At 38.0% G+C, this 23,063-nt stretch overlaps 1 protein-coding gene across 2 annotated transcripts in view; it reads left to right on the top strand.

Annotated features, from left to right (window-relative positions):
* The window catches only part of SP4 (Sp4 transcription factor), a 28,731-nt gene that overhangs the window by 1,619 nt on the left and 4,049 nt on the right, over positions 1–23,063 (top strand). For both annotated transcript variants that reach the window (XM_088054351.1, XM_005518869.3), the window contains exons 2-5: positions 80–180; positions 635–2,183; positions 21,315–21,543; positions 21,778–21,977. In XM_088054351.1, the coding sequence (XP_087910477.1) occupies positions 100–180; positions 635–2,183; positions 21,315–21,543; positions 21,778–21,977 (2,059 nt within the window). In that variant the 5' untranslated portion in view covers positions 80–99. The remainder of the gene's footprint in view (positions 1–79; positions 181–634; positions 2,184–21,314; positions 21,544–21,777; positions 21,978–23,063) is intronic.

Genomic DNA, 23,063 nt, shown 5'->3' with positions numbered 1-23,063 from the left:
GAAAAGGATATGCTCGTAGGTTTTGTTATTGTATAAATGAAGGTGAATAATTAACCTGTTACACTTGATATTTTTGCAGATCAAAAGAAGGAGGAAACTATGCCCACAGAGGGAGAGAAATCTCCCGAGGCAGAGAATAACAACAATAATAATAAAAAAGGGAAAACTGGAGGCTCACAGGTAAAGAACACACACCCGAATAGGGAAGTGCCCAAACTATTAGCATTTAAAATGAAATGTTCAGCTAACAGCGTTTCCTGCTCAGGGCATATTTCTTTGGGTTGAATGAAACACAGTTGGTTGGGTGCAATGTTTTTACTGCCTGGACATGTTTGTTTGATTGTATTTTGCAGTGATCAGCTGCTTTCCATGTAATAGAAGCATTTTTAAATTTTTTTCTTTATTTTGAGGGGGTGGGAAAGACTGAATTGATGATGCAGTTGAGGTCTTGGCTGTCATATAATCATTGATAATTGATAAATAGAATACTATGTTTAAAGATTATTTACAGCAATTCATACTTCCTTGCAGAAGCACTTTTTTTCTTCCTGTGCAAACCTTAATGCTGACTTCTGATGGTTCATACTTGCACTCTTCACCTGAATCCTTACTGTTTTCCCTTTTTAATGGATAGGATTCTCAGCCTTCACCTCTCGCTTTGCTAGCAGCCACTTGCAGCAAAATAGGAACTCCTGGTGAGAATCAAGGAACTGGACAGCAGCAGATTATTATAGACCCAAATCAAGGTTTGGTGCAGCTTCAGAATCAACCACAGCAGTTGGAATTGGTAACAACTCAGCTTGCTGGAAATGCTTGGCAGCTCGTTGCCGCTGCTCCTTCTGCTTCAAAAGAAAATAATGTTGCTCAACAAGGATCTTCTGTTGCCTCAAGCGCAGCAAGTCCCTCCAGCAGTAACAATGGAAGTGCATCTCCTTCAAAAACCAAATCGGGCAATTCTTCTACAACAACCCCTGGACAGTTCCAAGTCATTCAAGTACAGAATCCAAGTGGTAGTGTCCAGTACCAAGTGATTCCACAGATTCAGACAACAGAAGGTCAAATCAATCCATCAAATGCTACTGGTCTACAAGACATACAGGGTCAAATTCAGCTTATTCCTGCAGGGAATAATCAAGCTATTCTCACAACCGCAAACAGGACAGCTTCAGGAAATGTTATTGCTCAAAACCTAGCAAATCAAACAGTTCCAGTCCAAATCAGACCTGGTGTTTCCATACCACTGCAACTGCAAACTATTCCTGGTACTCAGGCGCAAGTTGTAACAACGCTGCCTATAAACATTGGTGGGGTAACCCTGGCTTTGCCTGTGATTAACAACGTTGCCACTGGAGGAAGTTCAGGGCAAGTTGGCCAGTCTACTGAAAGTGGAGTTTCCAATGGAAATCAGCTGGCATCTACACCTGTCACTTCTGCTTCTGGTAGTACCATGCCAGAGTCTCCTTCTTCCTCTTCCACCGCTACAACCACTGCCTCAACATCTCTGACTAGCAGTGACACACTGGTAAGCTCTGCAGAAACAGGCCAATACACAAGCACAGCAGGTAGCAGTTCAGAGCAGGCGACTGAAGAACCTCAAACAACTGCTACGGATTCCGAAGCCCAGAGCTCCAGTCAGCTTCAGTCCAATGGACTACAGAATGTCCAGGATCAGTCAAGTTCCCTTCAACAGGTCCAGATCGTAGGTCAGCCTATTCTGCAGCAGATACAGATCCAGCAGCCTCAACAGCAGATTATTCAGGCCATTCCTCCACAGTCATTTCAGCTCCAGTCAGGCCAGACTATACAGACCATCCAGCAGCAGCCTTTGCAGAATGTTCAGCTGCAGGCTGTGAGCCCAACTCAGGTGCTCATCAGGGCTCCAACTTTAACACCGTCAGGACAAATCAGCTGGCAAACTGTGCAGGTTCAGAATCTGCAAAGCCTTTCAAATCTGCAAGTTCAAAATGCTGGGTTACCCCAACAACTAACTATTACCCCTGTGTCTTCAAGTGGTGGCACAACCATTGCCCAGATTGCTCCGGTGGCTGTTGCTGGTACTCCCATCACTCTGAATGCTGCCCAGCTTGCTTCAGTACCTAATCTTCAAACAGTAAGTGTTGCCAACCTGAGTGCTGCAGGTGTTCAAGTTCAAGGAGTTCCTGTTACCATTACCAGCGTTGCGGGTGAGTGGTCTCAAAGTTTTGGGGTTTTGCTTGTTTGTAGGGTTTTTTGTTTTGTTTTTGGGTTGTTTTTTTGGGGTTTTTTTTGATTGTTTGGTTTTTGTTTTTGTTTTGTTTGTGGCTTTGATTTGGTGGGTTTTTTTTACTATTACAAGAGTACCAGATGATTTTAGATTTTCAGAATTTTCTGTAATCAACATTAAACACTTAACTGTGAGGAAATATCTTACACATAACACTAAAATTCAGATTTTAAATAGCTGACACTTTTGCTAAACATTGCATTAATATTACCAGTTGCGTCAGTTGAAATGGAACTGTTTGTATTTGATAAACTATACTTAAATATTTCTGTCCTCCATCTTACTAAAGACATGTAGGCTCCAGAAGTGAACATGAGCCTTTACTGTTAGAGCTTCAATATGTTTGAAAAACAACCCAAAAAAGCTTTTTCCAACGGTATTCCTAATCTCCTTTTGGGGAATGTAGAATGAGAAGTAACAATACGTGAGCTGGGATACCTTGTGTCCTGGCATGCATTCATATGGAACCACTCATTGCATTCTGCACTAGCTCATAAAGTTGTTCCCTTAAAAGTCTTGAGTTCTGCAAAGAGATTGAGTGGAATAAGGTGTGCTTGCACATAGTTTATGTGGCTTGTTTTAAAATAAAAAAACCAACTGGTGATTGTACTGCAGTACTTGCTGCTGAAGTTTTGATATGTACTGTGAAATGCCTGTTTGATTATGCTTGTCTAATAGTTGGGAAAGGAGCTGTTAAAAGGCTCTAGGCTGGATTACTGAACTTAGTTTTATGGTTTACTCTTGCAAGGTCTCTGCAGTGTCCCACAAGGACAACTCTTGATGTAAAATTTGCTGACTTTTAATGTTTCAGATAAAACTTGATTTAAGTAGGAATTTTCTTTATCAGCTTGATAACTAAGCTTGAGTTTATGTCATAGAAGTAAAAGTCTTCTGTTGTAGTAGTTACAATTAACTCTTCTCAACAACAGCCTAACTATAGGCACAGTTTTTTTACTATAAAACTGTTAGAAAAAACTCATCATGTTTAACTGCTGTCCAGTCTATCATATTGACTCTTAAACAGTTTGGCTTTTTATAATCATTATGCTAAGATGACAAATGTTTGACTGGGCAATAGATTGTTCTCTTTAATTGAAATGTTTTGGAGGAAACATAACTACTAACATAGTTTAGTAGCTAGAAATTTGTTATTGGGAGAATTTCATCTGCTATGGTACTTCTAAGCATGGAATGGCATGTTGAAATACTAAGAGCTGAGTTAGGTGCACTAAACGTGGCTTGTGTAAAGTGTCACACAAGCATTAATCTGGGTAATCAGAATTAAAATCTTGACCTTGTGTTTGGCTGTAATGGTTCAAAGAGAAGTTTTGGTTAGCTGTAGCTGAACAGCTGCAGTCCTGTTTACCTTGGAACACTTTTCTTCTTGGTGGGAAAGCACTGGTTGATGGTTTTCTTAGATGGAAGTCCCTACTTTGGTAGGGGACTCTACAGGAAGCCTGCTTTGGGAACAGCCTAGATTTGAGGGTGCTGGAAAAACCTTTCTGCATCTAGGTTTTTTTCCTCTGGTTACTAATGGTGTACTACTATTCAGTACACACCAGCAGGTATTAGAGCAAGAGATTCAGAATATCATCTGTTGGTTATATTGACCCTACCTGTGCTTGCATATGATGTCTTTTGGAAACTAAAGGAATTGAGATTAGTAATTTGAGGATGAAAAAAGGGCAATGAATCACAAGTATGGTCCTGGACAAACCAAGCCTTAGTCATACAGTGTTTGTATGTTAACTGGACTATGTTTTGTCACCATTGAATTCCTCTTCATTGTGCCCACTCGCTCCTGCCTTGCTCCCAGGTGGCCTTATAGCTGTTTCCATAATTTTTTGGCAGCAGTGAATCATAGAAACATAGAATAGTTTGGATTGCAAAGGACCCTTAAAGGTCATATAGTTCAACCCCTCTGCAATGATCAGGGATATCTTCAACTAGATGTTGCTCAGAGCCCCATCCAACCTGGCCTTGAATGTTTCCAGAGGTGGGGCATCCACCACCTCTCTGAGCAATCTGTTCTAGTATTTTGCCACCCTCATTGTAAAAAATCCTCTTTCTTATGTCTAATCTACATCTACCCTCTTTCATACTAAGGCCATTCCCCATTGTCCTATCACTACATACCCTTGTATAATGTTCCTCTTCAAGTCTCTTGTAGCCCCTTTAGGTATTGGAAGGTGCTATAAGGTCTCCCCAGCACCCTTTTTTCCTTCAGACTGAACAACCCCATTTCTGTCAGCCTTTCCCCATCCAAGTGGTGCTCCACTCCTATAAGTGTTCTGACATTTTTTCCTTTCCTTTGTCAATGAGGTACTATTACTCCCCCAGGATTTGATGCTATGGAGAAAGAGTAAGCTTTCTGAATGCAAGATTAATTGTAATTTCCTTCTTTTACTTATCTCTGTTTCTGTCCTGTGAAACTTCCTTATTCTACACTCTGGGAGTTGGAGACATGGTAGAATGGAAAGTGAAGAACATGATGTGCAGTCCTTAGTACTGTATTAAGATTCCAAGGAAAGAATGGTTATGAAATAGAAAATTGCAAACATGCTAAGATCTAAACTTTGCTTGCCACCTAAATAGAATAAGATTACTTGATCAGGGCTACTAACTTCCTCAGGTTTTCTGGTTTTTATTTGAAATGTTTTTTTCTGTTATTCCCAGGCATCATTACAGGAAACCTTTTGAAAAACAAACAGCTCCTCAATATCTGCAGATTGTATTTCTTTTCTGTAGTACCTGAGCTTGCCAGTGTGAAGTGTCTTGAAAGTAAGCTGAACTCTCCACAAGTAGATCATTCACCACAAAAGAGCAGTAGAAGTAGGTATTAGAAACAAGCTGTATGGAGGATGTCCAGAAAACTTTGAGAAGGCTGAGTGAAGAGGTGCTCTAACTTTGTTAGGGAAAAGAAGTTACTTTGTCCTTCAATCAAACCCCTTCAATCAAGCCAGCTGAGTTCCTAGGAAAAAACCTTTAAAAATAACAATAAAAAAAATCACAATAAATAACTTTTTTTTGTATTTGTGTCATATTTCTGTTCCATGAACAGTGGTTTTCCTAGTTATTTCCACAGTGAGATGTTTAAGCATTTTTTTTTAAATTTTTACGTAGCAAATGAAATAGTAAAGCAGAAATATACTTAGTTTAAAATTATAACAGAATTGTTAATTTATATAAAATTTTGATAAATGGGGGGAGTTGTGATTTTTGTTGGGATTTTCTTGTTGTTTTGTCAAATAGATTCTAAATTCCAAAAGAGAATAATTTCACATTGGGAAGAAAAACATTAAAATCTTCTGGTAAATATTATATTTTTGTCTACCTTTCATAACCTTTGTTACTGAAAATCTACTGTAAACCTAGCAAGATGCATAAGTGTGTTTGGGGGTTTTTTGTTATGTTTTCAGTAAAAAGTTCAAAAACTGATCCTGGTAAGTAGCATATGTAGGGTTATATATTGCGTCTGGTCAAAAAGCAAGGCAAAGCAAAGAAGTTCTCACACTCTTTCACCTTCTGACCTGAAGGAAAGCTACGATGTCAATGATAAAAATAATTTTTTTACTGTGAGAGTGACTGAGTACTGACACAGGTTGCCCAGAGAAGCTGCAGACTCCATCTTTGGAGATATTCAGCAACTGTCTGGACATGATCCTGGACAACTTTCTTTAGGTGGCCCTGCCTGAGCAGGGTGATGGGACCAGATGCTTTTCAGAGGTCCTTTAAAATCTACACCAATCTTTGATTCCATTAAATTTTATTAAGGTGTACAAAGTGTCAGTCAAAGGCATAATTAAATGTACAGAAGAAAGTTTTTAATCTTCTCATCCAAGTTTCTGAGTGTTAAAACCAGGTCTTTAAACAGTTGTTTAATTAAGAGGAAGACAAACAACAGGCTACATAAAAACCACTGTGGTTGCTTGAACATTCAGGTATCTACTAATACCTGCCTTGCTCTGAGATCAGTACCTGTCATAGTCTTTTACCAAGCTAGTTCTGCACTAAGTATTTATTCTCTGCTCTGTCAGTTGTTGTTTTGCACATGGTTCCCTGTGGAAGGGGATAGCCTTCCACAGGGAATAGGATAGGGAATATTATAGGTGGCAACTTCCTGAATTTAGCTCCTATGATCTTGGAGAAAAGCAGATACTACAGAATACCCTTGCCTTTTTTCAGTGCTTCTGCTGTGAGAGTTGCAGATGTAAGTTCAAAGGATTCCTGTCCCCAGCCCCTTTTTAAAATAAGGTATATTTTGCCTCTTTAAAGCTTATTTTCAGGTCCTTCAATTTATCTAGATGTGTTAATTGACAATATAAGGGACTATGCGAAGGAAACTGATTTTTAATACTAGTTGATTTCAAGAAAAATATACAGGTTTTAAAATAGTTTCCTTTTGGTAGGTGGGGTTTTTTGCTGAGTTCTCTGGGGGTTTTTTTGTTTGTTTTGTCCCTCATAAAAAAAGTTATTCTTTTTTATGAGAAAAAAACGTAATAGATCAAACTCATGTCTACCTTAATTATATGTCTTAGAGTAATTTTGTTACATGGTGGTGGAGGTGTTTGCCCCATACAAAAGTGAATTAGATGCTTTGGTTTTAAAATACTGAAAAATAATATTTGTATTTTATGTATACTTGTTCCAAGATTTTTACTTGTTTTAAGCAAAAGTCATCAGATTCCATCACCTTGCAACACAAGTTCAAGCCTTTTTCTTGAAGATGAGTGGTGACATGGCCTGAATTATGGGAAATTTGGAGTTCATCCACCCAAAATAACCTGGGGCAATGACTTCTGTTCAGTGGAACAGTCTGTTGCCTGGCAATAGTAAAGCTGGAGAGTTTTAAGTCTATTGTAGGGGTGTGCAATGGTCTCCAAAATGACAAGGAAATCCAATTCCAAATGCTCTTATTGGGGTACTTAAAAATACAGTGACCCTTGCCGTTGTATTTCATACTCTGTACTAATGTGCTACTAAGGCATTTCTCTCTTTGGCCAGATACTTTCACATCACTGTGACTAGTAGTTATACAAGTTGTCAGTACCTTGAGGTCTCTGGATTTCTTGTGCATTTTCCCACTTGTCTGCATCTAGCTTCAGCCTGTCTTCAAGGCTTTCTCTTCCCTTTCCCTCTTTATTAACTCTTCTTGTGTGACAGTCACTAGTTTTAGGACTTGCAGTTCTAAGATTTGATATATTGTTTAGACATGACTGTCATTCTGGGTCAAAGTTTGATGAGGACTTTGAATCATTCTACCCAATTCTTTAAAGAGGAAAGAAATGGATTAGATTAACTATATGTCACTCAGTGACTGGAAAAAGGCAAACATCACACCGATCTTTAAAAAGATAATAAGTAGACCCCTGAGAACTACCAACCAGTCAGCCTCATCTCTGTGTCTGGTACAATCATGGAACACACCTCCTGACAGCTTTGTCCAGGCATATGGATACAGAGGTGGTTAGAGACAGCCAACACATTGTCCCAAATGTACACCAAATGTGGCTTCACAGAGGGCAAATCATGCTTGACTAATCCAGTGGCCTTCTGTGATGGAGTGACTGAATCAGTACATAAAGGAAGAGCTGCTGATAATAATCTACTTCATCTGCCATGACGTATTGTAAGGATTTTTGACATGTTCCTCACAGTAGCCTTGGAGAGATGGATTTTATGGATGATAGGGAAGTGGCTGGATGGCCACATTCAGAGTTGCCATCAATGATTCAATCTCCAAATGCAGATCAGTAATCAAGGATGTCCCTCAGGAGTCTGTACTGGGACCAGTACTGTCAGTTTCTTTACTAATGATGTTGTGAGATTCTGTGCACCCTTGGCAAATTTGCACCAAAGATGGCACCAAAATGAGTGGTGCAGTTGCTGTGCTTGAGGGAAAGAATGTCATCCAGAGGGGTCTTGGCAGGCTTGAGAAATGGGCCAATGTGAACCTCATTGTACTTCAGCAAGGCCAAATGAAAGGTCCTGTACCTGTGATGAGGCAATCCCTAATCTCAGTATAGATTGTATGATGAAGTAATGGATTGAGAGCAGCTCTGTGGAGAAGGACTTGGGGATATTAGTAGATGAAAAATGGGATATGCACTGGCAACATACGCTTGCATCCTGTAGAAAGCCTATTCTGTCCTGGGCCACATGAAAACAAACAAGGCCAGTAGTTCAAGGGATGTGATTCTCTCCCTCTTTGCCACTGTTGCGAGTCCCCATCCATGGTAGTGTGTCCTCTGCTGGGATCCCCACTAGAAGATAGACATGGATCTGTTAGAGATGGTCCAGAAGATGGCCATGAAAATGATCAGAGAGCTGAAACACATCTTGTGTAAAGATGGGCTGAGAGAGTTGGTGTTGTTCAAATGGGTGGACAGAAGGCTCTGGGAGCCTTCCAGATATACAATGGGACCTTACCAGAAAGATAGACTTCTTTACCAAGACCTGCCCACAGTAACAGCACAAGGGGCAGAGTTTTAAACTGAAAAAGGGTAGGTTTAGATTGGACATAAGGAAGAAATGCTTTACTCTGACGGTGGTGAGACACTGGAACAGGTTTTTCAGAGAGGTTGTAGATGCCCTGTCCCTGGAAGTGTTCAGGGTGAGATTGGGTAGGTCTTTGAGCAGTGTGATCTAGCTGAAGATGTCCCTGCCCATGGCAGGGGGATCAGAACTACATGATCTTTAAAGGTGCCGTGTGACCCAAAGCATTCTGTGATTCTATGAAAATAAGAAAAGTGTTTCTGACCCTGTCTCATGCTGACTGCAGGTGATGCATACAAAAGCAGTGCTCAGATTCTCTTCCCTCATTCAGTCATCTGCATATTTCTGAGCCAAAAGTGGGATTTTTCTTTAAAACAAGTTTAATAGTTCTTGATGGATTTATTTTCTCTGAATTTGTCTTTTCTGAGTCTGCCTGATTTTTTATGCATTCAGTTATTTGTCTGCAATATATTGTTTTAATTGTTGCATAAGACATGTTTTTATTTAAAGTTCTTAAGTTCCTCTATTATAAAAACTTAAAATACCTGATTCATTTTCATACTATTCACAGTCTTCTATTATTCTCTATTATGTATGCTAGATTTTGGGGGAGGGGAAGGTGTTTAGTCTAGAGTCCTAGAATATTGCACTTACATTGTTGAATGAAAGAAAATGCATTTTTGTGACAACACATCCCGTGGGGCTCCTCTTGTGTTAAGGTAATAGTGAATATGTCTAGAAACAGAACTCAATGAGTGGTGTAGTTACTAAAGAAGGGATTCCTGTAGGTGGTAAGAAGGCAAAAAGGCTTCATTCAATACATACATAGCCACATTACATGGAAGAAAACTGGCAAATATAAACACCAAAGGTGGAAGTCAAAGAAGCTGAAGGATAGGGGTTGCTTTATTTATTTTTTTTTTAAATAACTTGCAGTGTTTTACTCGATTTTCATTGACAAGCAAGATGCAGCAGACATCTTGAAATAAACAAGCTGCAAGCTGTGAAATCTGTAGTAAAAAGATAAGTACAAAGTACTGAGCTGTATTAAAAAAACCCAAACAAACAAAAAAGGATTCTGTCTTGGTTTTTCACTTCGTAGTATGTAACTTGGCATTCTGAGAGCGTAACTGGAAGGAGTATAGAAGTGTAACATACTTCTTCCAGTCATGAAAGGTCACAACTGTTCTCAGGCTGCTTTGAGCTCAAAATTGTTCAGAACCACAGTGTTCTAAATATTATATACTTTTCAAATGTTTCAAGGTAATTACAGGAGGAGTATTTAGTTTCCTAATGACAAAATTACTTTGGTTATAGGATTTTCTTAAACTGAAATTCAATACAATGGCAGAAACAGTTTGACAACAAACTGCAGTTGAAAACAAACATTTGCCATGGTGATGGTAGCATAAAAGTGTCAATATAGTCGTTCTGAATTTGATGCCTTAGGAATGTGCAATCTGCCTGTTCAGATAAAGTGCCAATGGAGAATAACCTGGTAAATATGCCTCAGTAAAATGAGTCTTCTCTGCCTGACTTGTGAGTAGCAAGACATAACTTCACATTACTTCTAAAAAAAAGTGGGAAGGGGAAGCATTTCAACTACCAACTTTGCTCATAATTACCAGGTAAAATAGGTTTATAATGAGCTATTTTTATGCTATAAACTTCAAGAACAAAGTATAAGCCTTAAAGTCTTCAAAGCAGAATGTTACTAAAGCTGTATTTCCATATTAGGTTATGTGTGTCATCGATACAGGTGCACCCTCTTGAGAATATTGGGTTTTGCCATCCCTTCTCCCAATCCCTATTGTCAGAAATCAGAACATATAGAACAGGAAAAGAATTGGCTGAGGTTTTTGTTCATAAAATGCCAAGCAAGTGAGTTGAGTGATACGGCACATCTTAAACAGCTTGTTAGTATTTTTTTCTTTTTTAAAGCATACTTAGATCTGCACTAAACCAACCTTCTTGTTCTTCCATTACCACCTGGTGTGAGGGAAAGACAAGAAGCATATTCAAAATCTCATTTCAACAGCTTCCTCACTGTAACTTAAATTTTGGAGTTCTAAGTCTTGTATGATTTTGGAGCTGGTGGATGAAATAAATAATTTCTTACTGTTTTAATATATTAAAAAGCATTTTAATAGCAGTGGTGATTATTGAAAAAGCTGTTTATGGAATGGGGTGTTCTAAGGAGTATTAATTTCAAGTGAAACTGTTATTATTGGGGGTTGCCCTGTGGAGAGCCACGAGGTGGACTCGATGATGCTTGTGGGTCCCTTATAACTCAAGATGTTCTATGATTATTGAAAAACAACTATTTTTTTTAGTGGTCAATTATTTTTAAGGGATAATTTAGTTAATAGAAATAACTTGATTTATATGCTATAGCATAGTAGCTTTGGAAGTAGTCAGGACTGCATAATGAAGTATAATTTTTTTAATTAATATTTTACTCTGGTTATGACACTTTCAGCAAAGCAATAGCTCTGGACATCTGTAGTCTCTTGAGAAATGTAGGATCTCTTAATTTAGTTTATGCTTAGTTTAGTTTGGGGCATGATTACACAGTTATATTGATTTCTGGATACATCCATTCCTAACAGTGGAGTCTCCACTGATGTTTAATGCTGCTGACAATTGGTAGCAGTCATACACCTTGATCAGCTGGTCATTGGGAAAACTGTATCACTCCAACATGCATATTTAATCTTCACAGGTTGGCAGACTAGTATTATTTTGTTGTAAAGAGAGAATTATCAGTTAATATCCCAGAAAACCCCTTGGGATACGTGTTAAGTAAAAACCTGAGTTTCCTTAATTATAGTGATGTGTGATGAAATTATAATGAAATTATAGTGAAAAAGTGATGATGTGACTGCTTTTCCCTTGAGAAAAATACTGAGGTTTAAGAAATATGGACCTTGATTTTCTTGTTTCTCTGGTCACCAGGAAGTAACTGGCAAAAGCATGAAGCTTTTCCGTTTGTTCTGACACAAAAAACAAGACTAGGTAAACAGTTTTGTAAACAGTGTTACAGAAAATGTCAGAACTTTTATGGGCTTGGGTCTTACAGATTTATGTGGCCCTTCTTTTGGGATTCTATAATATATAGTTTTGTTCGTCCTTGCCTGATGAAGGCTATAGCAAAGTTTCAGTTTTTACACCTTTAATAAACAAGTTAGTTTTCATATTGGTCAGCCTATTCATCCAAAGCTTGTGGCTCATGTTTAGTCTTGCTGTGTAAGATCTTTAAAACTGTTTTATGAATCTGGGTTTTTTCCTGATAATATCCTTTAAATTCCTTTTAATTACCTTGCCTTTTTTAAAAAAAATATTTACTTTATCTTGATCAACATACATTTCATATAGCCAAAATACCTACTTTAAGAAAATCCATGAACCTTCTAGTCAAGTGTAAAATCTGTAAGCCAGCTAAAGCATAGTCAAAACCCCATAATTCCCACCCAAAAAAGCCCCCAGCCTACCTCCCAAAATCCAAATAGAGTACTTAGCTTATATTTTCTCGTGTTAGCCTCCTTCTGTCCTTTCAAGATTCAGTTATTACTACTTCATGGCAATCAGTACTCATAAATTGGATGGAAATGCAGAAAATGACACTTTCTGAGCATGTGTTTTTGTTGCCATATGGCAGGAGTGTGTAAGATAAGCATTTGATTTTTGTTTTGTTTTGGGATTTTTATTTTGTTTCAATTTGTCTGGTATTGAGCTTCTCTAGTCAGACTGTGGAGACTGGCAGACCACAGGTTTCTTTCTAGGCCTACCCCTGTTTAAGAGTTGGGGGAAGAATTGAAGGAAAGAACTGGACCACATTCTGTTGTGGCAATAAGCTATAGAATAACCTGAGAATTGGGGCAAGGGAATGAGGGAGAGGGAGATGTTCCATAAAAGTAAATCTAAGAATCTCAATTTCTTACATCTGCTGCCAGTTTCCATGCAATGTGTCTGATACTTTGCAGCACAGCTGGTACTTGGGTTTTCAGCTGTTGCTCTAAGTTTCAGCATGCAGGAAACTACTTGTGTTTATCTGCAGTGAAGTGTTCTTGCAGACTCACCCTGAATATACTTTTCTTTTTGATTTTTTATTCTATAATGATGAAAATCAATAATTTTTTTAAAGGGTTTCTTTTCACTAATATAACAAGTTACTTTTCTGATTCCATCTCCTCTTTTAGAATACTTAATTAATTGACCATATTTTCTTTTCATCTTAAGTCACAGTAACCAAAACAACCAGAGACATTGCCTTGCTTTAACTGAAACCACCAGTTGGTTATTCAAGACTAAATTTTGTGAAATTGTAGCTCTGTGTTTGATTTTTATATTGGTTTTATATGGGTCTTTCTGTGTTGTATTTGTGTTAGCTCTTTCCTACATTTAATAAAGTAATAAAAAGTAAACTTGCTTTCAGTTTAATGAAAGGTCCTACCAGCTGTGAAAACTTATTTTTTGTCTCAAAGTACTGAAGTGCCCTCAGGTTGTCCTAAAGCACTTGGGTAAAGCCTTACATTTTTGAAAAATCATTAAAGTAACTTGGTGAAACTTCTGGGGCATTGGTTTGATTTTGTGTTACCAATATAGTTCTTGAACTAGAGGAAACAAACTTCATCTTTTTTAAGATGCTTAACCCCCTCAAACTTTATTGCCTTAAATTTCACTCTTGAAGCAGTGCTTTCAACAGAAGTTAAGCATAGTTATTATGCTGTTCAGTAATTTTTCAACACTCTGAGGCTCAAAAAGCTTTTGGAGTATAACAAGTTCTTACAAATCTTGACAAAGTTAGCCATGGACAAAAGATAGAAACTTGCTGCAGTGCCCCTGTAGGAGGTAGAAAAAACAGATTTCTGTTTGATGCTGCAGTTTGCACTGGAAACTTTCTGCTTGTAGTAGTGTCTGGACACAATGCTGTGATTTGTGATGACCCTTGTAGGAGCTGGGTGAATCCAGTTCCTCTCCTCACTCCAAACTGATGTTCTCTACAGGATGTGTGGGTCCCTTGTATCAGTGCTTGCAGTTTCCGTTCTGGGGAATTTTTCCTTTGTAACATATTGTTTCTTCATAAGTCTTTATTAACCACTGTTTAGAAGAGAGAGCAGACTTGCATCATCTTCTGTGTAAATACTTAAATTCAGTGTTGTCTTTACATAGATGTAATTTTAAAATATGAATTGTTCTTCTTTTTTCAGCATGAAACCTTCATAGTAGATTAAAAAAAAAAAGAGGATCTCTAACTATATTGACACACATTTTAAACAATATTTAAATCTTGTCTATCACTTAATCAGAGTGTTATATTCTATTATTTAGACATGTTATTATAAGTATACTGTATTATAAATAAATATATAAAGTATATAGATATTATCCTAGTATAAATTATGTGTATGCCTTTGTGGAAAAAGAAAATTAAAGGATGTTTTCAAGCTTACAGTACCTGGTGTATGCAAGGCAAGGGAAGATGAGACACTTTTTTTCCCAGTGTTTCATATCAGTGAGTTGTTAATGGGTGAGTTGCTGCATCAGCTCTGATGCCTGTAGAGCTTTTGAACTCTGCAGGCTGTCTTGTAGTAATATACATTGAATTATGGATTCTAACTGCAACCTTCTCTTTGCTTTTTAGAATACACAGTTGAAAAATTTTCTTTTTTGCTGCATTAGCCACTGTAGCTCTAGGTACATTTTGCAAAGTGTTTCTCAGATTTTGCAGTAAGGTGCACCCTACTGAGATAACTCTTGTCATTGGTTGCACAACAGCAACAGGAAATACATACATTTTTTCCTGAGGAACTATGTACCAGAACTTAGAAGTATCCTTTTCTTAGTTGTTTCTCTTATTTCCATGATACAATTTTCTAATGCTTTACTCTCATGATTTCTGTAGATCAATAAAGTTAAGTCCTTTTTTTCCTTCTGCCCTATTTGCCTCAGTGAGTAGTATTTCATGCCTGCTACTTCAGGTGAACAAGAGTTGAAAAGTAGATGTAGCGTGTGGTAAAAGGGAGCTTGGTTTGACTTAGAATGGATGGCCCAGCCTATTAACTGGTGGCCAATCCCTCTGTAGAAAAGTACTTTTTAGGTACCATGCATTAGCTTTCTTAAATCATTCAAGTGCTGTTACAGCTTTGCAAATAAATTTTTAACTGGAATTGTGATTTATGTGTGTATTACTTGGTTTCACAGTAATTACTTCAAGTTGTTAAATTTTCTTGCATATGTTACAAACTCATGTATGGGAAAGTATATGTGAGTTTTACCTGCTAAGATGGAATTTTACTACAAAATTGGAAAGCTGAGCAAGTGATGCTGAAGAATAAAGGATGTGAAATCATTTATCTTGATAATCCTGTATCTCGTGTTAATAAGTAATGCATTTTCTTAATGGCTTAAATGGGAAAGATTAGTGACAAAGATCATGCAGGTTCTTTTATTTGAGAAGCTTAAAAATTTCTATTCAGTCATAATCATACTTGTAATATTGCAATAAGTGAAACTTCTGTTGCACTTGATTTGTAAACACTCTATCAGGTGTCCTTACTGTATGCCGTTTGTCCTATGGTCAAATAAATGGTTACTATCCAATAGCAGGAGAGAATTTAGGCCTGAGAGGAAATTAAATGCAACTGAGTATCAATGTTATTTTGTATCAGTGTTATTTTGTAACATTTGGTTGTAACTTTATATCCTGACAACATACACTAAAACTGAGACATAGGCAAGTTCAGGAATGATTTTTTAATAAAGATATTTCACAATTTCAGAAATCATTCTTAAAGAAATTATGGGAACTTGAGGAAACTTTCTCTGTTCCAAAAGCAGGTGTCAGTGTGCGGTGACTGCTTTCACAGTTCATACAGAATAGCATAAATGAACTGAAGTGTGACTTTGTTCACTCATGTAGTGATTTGTTTAGACCTCTTTCTGAAACCTGTGCTGGGACATGAGAGCTGTTGTTACTGAAGGGTTTGATTGTGAATGGTGAAACGTAATGATATCAGGTTTTGTGGTTTGGAGTATGTCAGGAAGAAGCAATTTCAAGTGGTCTCTTGATTTTTACAGCATTTCTGGAAGGCTTTAAATAGAATTTAATGCCTCTAGTAAGACATTGACAGGAATATTTTTAATAAGACCTTTTTTCTCCGTCTAGAAAGTGTCAAGGGATCATTCTGTTCCTGTATGGATGTTGTTGTCTCAACCACCTGTTTTAGAGTAAGCAGGTTTGTTTGTTGGGTTTGTTTTTTTTTTCAAATAAGAAGCCACTTTAGACCTAGATCCTCTCAACTGAAAAATCCTCTCTGTTTCAAGCTTTTAGAAGTTGCCCTCATTTAATTTAGTAGGCTGCTGATAAACTCATGTCAATATTAAGTTTTCTCAGTATCTTTTCTTCAGTAGAGGTGATTTAAGAAATAATTAAATTATTTTATCTTCCCTTTATATTCCCTTTATTTTTCTTCCTCTTTAATAAGTGCTGGTGATGTAAAAGTTAGAGACCCTGTGATCTAGTATATAGTTTAAAAAAGTAGAATTCTAGTATATAGTTTAAAAAAAATCTCATACAAGTCAGACTCCCATATCAGACTCATTTTGAGATTTTTGGGCATGTTCTATCAGTTGTTTTGTGAAAAATGTCTAGTTTTCTTCAGGAGAAAAGATATTTCAACTGGTCTAAAGTACATTCACATTATTCTCAAAGACCAAAGACTTTTATGTGTAACTGCTTTAAAATGAGAATAGATACATTTCTACCCTGTGTATTAGTAGTGTGCTAACTTGTTGGGGTGCCCTCTCAGGAGTTCAAAACAAAAATTAAGTCCAGTAATTACATTATTGAACTTCACCATGTTTTCTTCTAGATGCATAAATCATTGACAAAGAATATTTTTTGTGTATGTGTACTTTCTTCAGTTACTTTTTTACCTCAAAAAACTAGATTTTCTTATTGAATGTTGTGGCCTGGCTCTTCAAATAAGACAATTTGTATGATATTTTGAGGGCTTCAGAACCTTCTGTTCTGAATTTAATAAGTGGAGTTCAAGGGAAGGGAGTTTAAAATAGTGACTCCATGTGATTAATTTAAAGAAGAAAAATCAACATGCATATTAGAAAATGTAACTAGTTAATGCTATCTAAAGAGCAATCACCTAATTACTGTTTAACTGAAACCATGCGGGGAATGTAATTGTCTGCCTGAGCAACCTTACTTGGCATTGCCCCCTTTGTATTTTTATTGTCATTTTTACAGTTATTGTGAAGAATTTCTACTCAAATGTGTCACTGTATTATGTTTAATAAATAGAGTAAGGTTGTAGCTCAGTAGTGTGTATCCTGTGTTCCAAGATATGCCCTGTCCTCACATGGGAGAAGGGAAGTTCAGAAAGGTAAGGTATGTGCCAGCAGTGGTATTTGATATTCTGAGGTGTCAGAAAACCCTTGCTTGGTTGGTCTTTTCATTACTTGGACAGTGAAAATTGGTTCATATGGAATCAGCAAAATATACTAGATTTTTAGAAATTAGAGGCTTCTCTATTAATATGGATTAGTCATATCCTAGAATTATATCTTGAATATTAACCAGTAATCATGGGATGAGAAAAGGAGTCATCCTCCTCAGTGTTCAAGTGCCTCAATTCACATCTTGCTTGAAAAGCCTTGGTTTGGTACCTATCTTGGTTTAGGGTAAATTTATGGAGGGAACTTTTAAGGGATCTCTTTAGAAAGTAGATTTAAGTGGTCCCTCCCCCAGCCAGCTCAGGAGATAAATTTTCTTCAAGAGAAGCAGAAAAAAACCTGTTTCTTTAATGAGCAAAGTACTCAAAAACATGAAAAAATTAATAATATCAAATAATAAAACCTCTTGTTGCTCTGAAGAGATGGTAGATTCAGAGTCTACAGTCTTTTTTGTAGGTATGGCTTTTTTTGACTTAGCTATCAAGGCAGCATCCAAGGTGGGCGGGGTTTACTGGCATAGGTTCTTGGTGTTGGTCTTCTGGACCAGAGCATCATTGAACAGTTTCTCTGAAGAAGCCACAGTCTAGAGAAAAAGCTTTTGTCTCAGCTAATGAACTAGAAGCTACTTTAAAAGTAAAGACCTCTCAGTTTTCGCTTCCCGGCTACAGGGCTGTGAACTCCAAGAGCACTCTGAGTGCCTTATATTTCTCTGGCTGTCTGTGCTAGGCAGCCCAGTCTATGAGAAAAGGAATTTCAGAGGAGTAAAAATGAAGTTTCTGCAGATAAATGGTGAACATCTCCCCTACCCTTCTCTCTGTCTCTCTGGGTGAAGTTTAGAGCTACGGGGCCCATTTCTGAGCAAAACTACAGACAATGGGGATACTTTCTTTCTTTTTTTCAGGATACCACGTCATAAAGTCACCTCAGAACAGCAGCCCAGGGAAAGGTTGCATTGAAACTTTAATATCTGTTCAAGAAAGTCAGAGAGAAAGATAATTGTCCTCTTCAACTGAGTTCTGAGCACAGACTGATTAGGTCTCGGGACTTCTTTGCTCCAACAGGACTTTGTGACATAGGTGGAGTCATCTTTCTAACAGACTGTAATTAGTATCATTCTTAACAATGTACTCAAAAATGTGACTGAAAATGAAAATATAATAGGAGGCTGCAGTAGATCACAATATCTGTTACATCCTTAACTTTTGTAGTGACTATTCACAGACCCTTCATTTCTAGTGCTGGTCTGTGAGCTAAAGGAGTTTGCACCTTGGGTATGTTTAACAGATGAAGAGTGGAATGTGCTCTGCAAAAGACTGCACATTGGGCAAGTTCTTCCTTTTCCTTTACCTTTGCCTCACCAGAAAGTGCAACTGTTTTTTACCACAAGCATTCACATTATCATGTTAACATTATCATATTAGGATAAGCATTAGATATAAAAAAAAAATTAGCTTTTTTTTGACTGTGGCTGTTTATAGCACTCAATCAGTGTTCCAACAGCTTAACAGCCTAACAAGGAGTTGCCCCAGGACTAGCACTTTCTTTGGAAGCTCTAGTATTCTCTTCAGCTACTGTTACACCAAAGTACTTGATATTACTATTTGCATTTATATCATGATGTTCTTTTTACCCTATCATATTCTCCCTCAAGGATTATCATGAGTGCTTTTCTTTCCCATTAAAGTATGGGAAATAAATATATTTCTAGTACATTGCTATTCTGTAAAGAAAGACTTGGTTCTGTCCTAAGCATATGAAAACTCTGCACTCAAGGTTAAGCCTGTAATTATTTTTCCTTTGGTGCTGATACCAGAATCCTTTTAGATTTTTTGTTTGTTATACTGTCTGTCCAACAGTAAGTGGAGTTCAAACACTATCTTTTGTGGGCTTGTCCTTGTTCTTTTCAGAGAACTGAAAACACTCAGTGTCTGTCAGTATTTATGGCCTTAAGAAGACAAGGAATTCATGTTTATTTACATATCTAGGCAGATCAGTTACAACTTCTAGTCACAAATTAAGGGAGAATACTGGGAAAATTTGGTCATTGCTTCAGGTAAAAATAACCTGGTACTGACCTTGGCAGAAACAAGATTTATTATATTTCCTGTAGCCAGCAGTGGCCTTTAGATGACAAATCAAGTCACTTTGGGAGGTTCTCTGTATATCATGTTCTTCAGTCCTAACCTGTGTGCATGTATGTGGTGGTGTTAGGTGGTGTGTGTTAGGTTTCATCTCTGGCTGGTAGCATGGTGTTACACAGGATAGTCTCTCCAAGCATCTATTGCCCCTCAGCAATCACAGGAATGACGTAGTCATTGTGCCATGCTGGGTTGTGTGTCAACTCACTCAGTAGTTGGGCACTTCAGGCTTCAGAGAGAGCCTTCTTATCCCCATTGGTGATGTCTGTTGTGGATGCTACAGAAATCATTAAAGCCCATGCAAATATCTCTGAATCATGTTATCCCCCAAGGAATTTCTACATTTTAAATGAATATTTCAATACTGAGGACTTTCATGTCTTAAAATATTGTATTCTGCTCTGAAGAATTCTGGTTGCCTGTTACACTCTCTAAATAAGGAGATAGTATTTCTTTTAATTTCACAGTTGTATGAAGGCAGTGAATTTTTGAAAATGGCAGTATCTAATTATATTTTGTCCCATTCCTGTAACTAGGAGGGTTGCTGTTCAGTGTTGTTATATTGTGGCTGGAAGTCATATCTCTCTCTGTCAGATTTAGATTATTATATGTATTTTTTAAGTCTGTGTATTACTAACATTTAAAACAAACATTATATTACTTTGTTGTTCAAGAAACTACACTTCTTACCTATATTGGAATATAGTTTATTTTGCTTTAATATCGAGCCAGTAATCCAGATTTCATTAGATCAAGAAAGCCAGTGAGATAATGGACTTATGCAATCAGGCTGAATTCTTCGTTCGTCAAGTCAGCCTTGGAATTTCATTTGATCCCTTCCCTGGGGAGGCTGTTCTGGTGATCGACCACCCTCTCAGTGAAGTCTTTTCTTAATGTCCCACCTGAACTTCCCCTGTTGCAGATTCATGCCATTCCCTCATATCCTATCACTAGTTACCAGAAAGAGGAGAGAGGAGATCAGCAGCTCTCCCTCCACTGCCTCCCTTGAGGAAGGTGTGGACTACATGGAGGTCACCTCTCAGCCTTCTCTTCTCCCAGCTGAGCAAACCAAGTGGCCTCAGCTGCTCCCTGTAAGTCCTTCCCTGGAGACCTTTCATCATCTTGCTCCCCTCCTCTGGACACTCTCTAACAGTTTGTTGTGCTTCTCACATTAAGGCATCCAAACCAGCACAGAGTGCTCGAGGTGGGGCTGCACCAGTGCAGAGCAGAGGGACACAGTCACTGCCCCCTCGCTCGGCTCACTGCACTCTGCTGGATGCAGCCCAGGGTACAGCTGGCCCTTTCAGCTGCCAGGGCACTCTGGTGACTCTTGTACAGCTTGTCATCAACCCAAACACCAGATCTCTTTCCTCAGGACTGCTCTTGCTTCTTGTCCCCCTATTTATACATCTAACCAGCATTACCCCATCATCAGTAGAGAATCCTGCAAAGCAAATCTCAAGAAAGCTTTGGTATGTTAGCTTGTTCAAGTCTAGTCCTAAGTTTCTTTTTCATTCTAAAGTTCCTTTCTGGCTTGATGTTGATTCAAGACAGATTGTAAGAGAACTGACAATTCTGTAAGTACCATAAAGCAACTTCTAATTAGCTAATTCTAGTTTTCTGAATGCAAGGTTATTAGAGAGATATTAATTGGCAATTGACTGAACAATATTTCTGTGTAAGATTTTGCCTATCTCATCTTTTAAGAAAAGGAATACATTTTTTAAACTAGTTAATTTTTCTTAGTATCAGTCAGTAATTTGCAATCTTGTGCTGTTTTAATACCAAATTACATTAAACTAGCAGGTAAGTAGTGCTTCAGGAAAATGGCTGGATTTAATGTTTTGTTTGTGGCTTCACTTAACATTAGGTGGATTTTTTTACACCTAGTGTAAATGTATAAAGGTTATTTGTGCATTTCACTTACTGAAACAATTTTTGTTTTACAGGTCAGCAGCAAGGACAGGATGGAGTAAAAGTACAGCAAGCCACAATCGCTCCTGTAACCGTAGCAGTAGGTGGCATTGCTAATGCAGCAATTGGTGCTGTTAGTCCCGATCAGATAACACAAGTGCAGCTTCAACAAGCTCAACAAGCTTCTGACCAGGAAGTGCAGCCTGGCAAGCGACTGAGAAGAGTTGCCTGCTCGTGTCCCAATTGCAGAGAAGGAGAAGGAAGGTAAATGTAACTTTTATCAGTATATATTTAAGCATCTTATCACATCCTGCCTCATTTGGGAATGAAGTTGTCCTATATTGTGTAAATTTTTAATGCTTTCTATTAGAAAGTACATTTGTGTGGGCTTTTTTAGATGGGGATTAAAATTGCCTCTGTTAGCATGAAATGTTTCTCCTAATAGCTGGTAATGCTTTAGAATATAACTACTTAGCTGTTTAAATATGATCTTTTTAGAGGCAGCAATGAGCCAGGAAAAAAGAAACAGCATATCTGCCATATTGAAGGATGTGGAAAAGTTTATGGCAAGACATCTCATCTTCGGGCACATCTGCGTTGGCATACTGGTGAAAGACCATTCGTCTGCAACTGGATTTTTTGTGGCAAGCGATTCACAAGGAGTGATGAGTTACAAAGGCATAGAAGAACCCACACAGGTTGGTCATCCCTCTCTCTAGCCATAGTACAGCAAGTCTGAATCATAGTGGCCATAGTTAAACAATAGTATCAAGGGTCTCACTTACTGAGTTAGCTGAAAACTACCCTTAAATGTAAATAAAGTAACTTTTAAGCAAGGAAGAGGTAGATTGTTGCAGTCTGCAACCTCAGAATCATGTCCAGGGAAGCCACAGATTCTGGGGACCAGCATGGAACACCAACGAGATGGGCCTCTGTTCATGAAACCATTTATTCAGCATGGGAACAACTCAGATCCAGAACAGAGAGCTCCAAGCAAAGGCAGGGTGACGGGTTTTGAGGAACAGAACCAGGGTGGAGGACAGGGACTGCTAGAAACACAACAAGGGATAAACCCCCAGGGACTCAAACCCAATCAGAACTTCTGGGCCGCCCTTCACAAGGGGTTTGGGGTGGGACAACTTCATCCAGGGCTCACATGTCCATCCCCCAACACAGGGGTTCAAAATTCACACATGGCTTACAGCCATGCCTCTCCTTTCACAATGCTTATCTGAAACTAGCTCTTTGCCTCCCTGAGGCACCTCACAACAGTAGATTCCAGTTTTCATTAATTTAGGCTGACTGTAAAATCATATAAATAAAAAGAGATCTGTTCCAGCTTTTGTATGTAGGCTAGAAAAAGATGACCATTTCATCATAGATAGCTGATGTACATTAGCTAGTTCCTGATCTAAATGTAACAAATTTAGGTAAGGCACGTAGGATTGGCCATGGACCAGGGTTATTGTTTCCTCGCTTGGATTAGCTCAGTCCTTAAGAAATTCATTAACCTGGTCCATGCGCCAGATTTGGTCTTCTTGGGAAATTCCCTAGAGTTTCAAGTGGGAACTGATAAAGCAAATTCTCTTAGCAGTTCAGAATGGGAAAGCTGGTCTTTTAAAAGCTGAAAATTTTAACAGCCTTCATATTTTTTGCCCCAAGAGAGTGTCCCCCCTTCCCTGTGCCTCCTCCCTCAACTTACAGCACCTGATGTCTAAGCACTAATTACATTTGAACAGTGACAGGACTTTTTGGTAAATTGAATTTGTCTCTCTTGATGTAGA

This window comes from Pseudopodoces humilis, chromosome 1 (genome assembly GCF_049639895.1).
Source record: "Pseudopodoces humilis isolate 2021_Gansu_Grassland_sample_001 chromosome 1, ASM4963989v1, whole genome shotgun sequence".
NCBI classification, from domain to species: Eukaryota; Metazoa; Chordata; class Aves; order Passeriformes; family Paridae; genus Pseudopodoces; species Pseudopodoces humilis.
The sequence above is the reverse complement of the archived record's forward strand: the minus strand, read 5'-3'. Positions and strand labels throughout refer to the sequence as shown.